This window comes from Tauraco erythrolophus, chromosome 7, assembly GCF_009769465.1.
Source record: "Tauraco erythrolophus isolate bTauEry1 chromosome 7, bTauEry1.pri, whole genome shotgun sequence".
NCBI lineage: Eukaryota > Metazoa > Chordata > Aves > Musophagiformes > Musophagidae > Tauraco > Tauraco erythrolophus.
Genome location: NC_141471.1, coordinates 21,115,334 through 21,119,328, shown reverse-complemented (window position 1 = coordinate 21,119,328; position 3,995 = coordinate 21,115,334). Strand labels below are relative to the sequence as shown.

The 3,995-nt window shown below is 51.0% G+C and overlaps 1 protein-coding gene across 1 annotated transcript; it reads right to left on the bottom strand.

Annotated features, from left to right (window-relative positions):
* Positions 1-371: 371 nt before the first annotated feature.
* SKIDA1 (SKI/DACH domain containing 1) lies at positions 372-2,864 on the bottom strand. The gene has a single exon (XM_009987103.2). It carries the CDS (start codon positions 2,862-2,864, stop codon positions 372-374), a length of 2,493 nt encoding a protein of 830 aa, XP_009985405.2.
* Between the last annotated feature and the right edge of the window lie 1,131 nt (positions 2,865-3,995).

The following is a 3,995-nucleotide window of genomic DNA, read 5'->3' as shown; positions in this document are numbered from 1 at the left end:
ATTTATTTGCAGCAGTTGGATTGAGGTACTGGTGCATTATTAGCATTTAAACAGTAAAGTGTTCCAGCTCTACCATAATAACTGAGTTTGACTTGAGTCTTTAGCCTGAAGTACTCTGTGGAATGTAGCAAAAAAAAAAAAAACAAATGCAACAGAACCCTCAAAAAAAAAATTTAAAACCCAAAACAAAACAAAAACCCACTGTTGTAAAGAAAATAGTAATCCGGTTTCTGTCTTCACAATGTGATAGAACTGGATTCCAAAAGTGTGTATAGCATTAATGGGCTTGTACAAACCATCCTGCAGAGTTTAAAAAAAAAAAAGTAAGAAAGTTTAAGGTGGTTCAAGAAAATATTTTCCAAACTATTTTATTAATTAAATTTCCTGAATTTGTGGCTAGGTGGAAGAGGTATTGCAGAACCGCCCAGCTGCCATTTCCATACAGGATGGGCCTTGTGAGGTGGTTGGGAATCCTTAGTGGTGTTTAAGGAATAAGCTGGCAACAAATCCCCATCATTGCCAATAATTAGTGATGGTGGACAGGGAAAATTTGCCATGAAATTAAATGGCCTTTTCACTGCTGATGCTACATTGCTGGCTACCCTTTTGCGTCTATTGTTAACTGTAAAATCATCCAGTGTTCCTTCATGTGTCTCGATTTTACCTGTAGGACGTGGGCTTCGAGCTGATTTCAGATTTGGTTTGACTGGAGGAGTCTGCAGTACAGGTCGCTTTCCCAAAACCAGTGTCCTGTAATTTTTTCTCACCCTTGCTCCAAATTTATACTCCCCATCCTCAGGTTTTGGAGTACCTAAAGTGCATGAGAGGACCTGACTCTGAGTCAGCGGGTTTAAGGAAGTGGTTTCTTTCTCAGTGCATGCAGAATCTTCCTTGGCTGTGAATAAAGCGTCCTGGTTATTACTCTCAGTCACACCGTAAAACTCATCCTTAGTATCATTGCACTCACACTTTAGCTTATGTGTTGTAAGGTCAGGCTCATACTCGTCGTTCGCACTGCTGTCCTCTATTTTGATTTTAATGCTGTGCAGGAATGGCAATGCCTTATTGCCTGTATCAGTGCACTGGAGCTCAGCTGCTGCTGCTGCTGCCCCTGGAGAAGCAGCATCCTCCTCAGGATCAGTTTGTAAAGAGGGCAAATCCGTGGCAAATTCAATACAATGAGGGATTTTGGAATCTTTCTCTGAATTTGCTGCCGCTGATGAAGAATCATTATTTAGGAACCTGGCAGCTATTGTATTGTTATCTGCACGGTGTGTAGTAGTTGCTTGAAGGCATTTCCTTGCCTCTCTGAGTATTCTTTGTTGTGGAAATGCATTGTTTGTCTTTGGGCTAGGTGAAGAGGCCCCCTTTGCAACACAGTTAATTGTTAGGTCAGTACTCTTGGCATTATTGGAAAATTCAGAGTGTGGGAATGTGATCTCGGATACCGTATCATCTCTTATCTCCGCGAAGCAGCTCCCCAGGCCGCCGGAGCAGCGCAGCGCCGGGGCGGCGGGAGCCCAGCCGGGGCGGCCCCACTCCTCCGGCAGCTCCGGCTTGACTCCGCCGGGAGCGCCGCGGAGGGCGGGCGGCCCGCCGGGCTCCGCCGGAGCCGGGGCCGGGGGCCGGGGGGCGGCGGCCGCCGCCAGATGGTACAAGAAGTTGGCGTGGACCACGCCGGGCGGGCTGCAGAAGCTGGTGCGCCTGAAGCGGATGCTCTGCACCGAGACCTGGCTGGAGACCGAGCTGGAGTCGGAGTCCGAGGTGCTGTCCTCCTCCTCTTCCTCCTCCTCTTCCTCCTCCTCCTCCTCCTCCTCCTCCGAGCTGCCCTCGCTGGAGTCCGAGGCGCCGCTGCCCTCCTCGTCCTCCTCCTCGTCCTCCTCCTCCGAGCTGCCCTCGCTGGAGCTGGAGAGGCTGGAGCCGCAGTCCGAGTCGTGGGCGGCGCGGCCAGAACAGCAGCTGGACTCCGAGTCGCTGCTGCCGCTCTCGGGGAAGGCGGGCGGCGGCGGCCCGAAGCCGCGGGGCAGCGGCAGCGGCAGCCGCGGGGCGCCGCGGGGTCGGCAGGGCCGCGGCGCGGCCAGCGGCCGGCGGGCGCCGCCGGGGGGGCCCAGCGCGCCGGCGGCGGCGGCCGCCCCGTGGCGGCGGCGGCGGCAGCGAGCGGGCAGGGGCGGGGGGCCGGCGGACGGGAGCCGCGGCCGCGCGGCGGCGGCGGGCGGGGGGCGGGCGGCGGGCGAGCGGCGAGCGCGGAGGGGCGCGCAGCCGCCCGCCGCCGGCGCCGTTTCATAGTTTACGGGGGGTCTGCAAGGCGCCCGAGCGATGTCTGGGTAGCTGTGGCCAGTGTATTTACTAAAAATGTGAGGTAGATGAGAGGCCGGTAGCAAGGCCGTGTCCTCCGGGCGCAACGCTTTCCTCCTGATGGGCAGCAGGGGCCGGGGAGAGTCATTCAAACCCAGCCAAAGTTTGTTCTCCTTCCAGAAGCTGGAGAAAGGGTCGGTGGGTGCGAGCTCCGGCCGCAGGTCGGCGGTTGACAGCGCCCGGCTGATTTTCCTCCGTTTCGTCTTAAGGACCCGTTCGGTTTTGCAGGATGTGTACAGGGCTTCCACGTCCTCTCTGGAGATCAGGGTGCATTTGGCGGCGTGGAAAGCGATGGAGTTGATGGCTTTGAGTTTCCTCAACTCCTCCAGGTCGCAGTGATGCTTTTTTACTTTTAAATGATCCATTCGCTTGTGCACGGTAGTTCGCGGGATGTTTTTGAGCAGGTCTGTAAAAACCTGGGAGAGTGCAAACATTTGCTTTCCTTTAATGATGAGGTAGCCGAGCCTCACGCCATCCACCTCTTCAAAACCCGACTTCAGGTCTCCCATTTCGTGAATTAAATTATTCCCAGCATTTGCAGAAAGAGAGAGAGAGATGAAAAAAAAAAAAAAGGGAAAAAAAAAAAGAAAAAAAGCCACACACACACAATCCTCAGCCAGATGCTGTATTTGTCTCAAGGCATCCTGCTAATAAAATATAACAAAGGCTGTTATTCCTGGTGAATGATGTGCCAAACTTTAGACAAAATTAAAAAAAAATAAATTAAAAAAAATACCGTGAGGCTACAATCAATATATAATCTTAAAAATCAGGTTCGCCAAAGTGTTTCTCTAAGTTGCTGCTGAAGATCAGTACCTGTTCCCTTTCATTCCCTGCTTTTCCATTGGAAACTATGATAATGGAATGTGAAGGGAGGAAGAGAAAAGAAATGCAGCTGCTATTCCCGCCGCTGCTTTAGCTACAAATAAAATGACAGAGTGAAGTGAGCTCGTCCGGAGACACCTTCATCAATTAATTCCCCTAAAGCCAACGCTGATTGGACACTCCTGACAGGTGATGCAATAAAAATTGATATTCCACCCCTTCCCCCAAAAAATCTCCCACTAATTAGCATACCCTTATACTGCCACCTCCCCTCCCAAAGTAAATAATACAGTTAGTATATAAATCTTTCTATTAAACAATCCGAGCTCAAACACACTCAGACCTCTCAGACTTCCTCGTCGCTAGCTTCCGAGGAAGGATTTGTGTGCTTTTTTCCCTATCGTTTCGTATATTTTTAGCCTGTTTTGGACAAACGTTGCTCTTTTGTGCATGCCGTGAATTTAAAGGACATAAGTCTGATCGTAGCGATGGAAAATCCTTCGGTAACGTAGCCGCTTTAAACGGCCGTTTTATTCTGCATTGTGTAGAAAATGCAGCTTAGCGAAAACGTGCAGAACAGCCTGGTATTTCCCTTTCTGCGGCTCCAAAGTTAAACGCTCGGTTGTTAACGAGAGGGAATACTTACATTTTCGAGTTTCTCTTGATTTTCCTCTTCTGCTTAATTAGCTTTTTACAGCCGGGGACTAAGGTTATTTTGCTGCCTGAATATCACGGGTTCCCGCACCGTGATACTGTAACACTTTTAAGAGAAATTCTGCCTATGATATTGCGGGAGGGGGGAGGAGGACGTGGGC

Bases quoted from the DNA above. Each gene is read 5' to 3' on its own strand.
- SKIDA1 (XM_009987103.2), bottom strand. From the start codon at position 2,864: ATGGGAGACCTGAAGTCGGGTTTTGAAGAGGTGGATGGCGTGAGGCTC.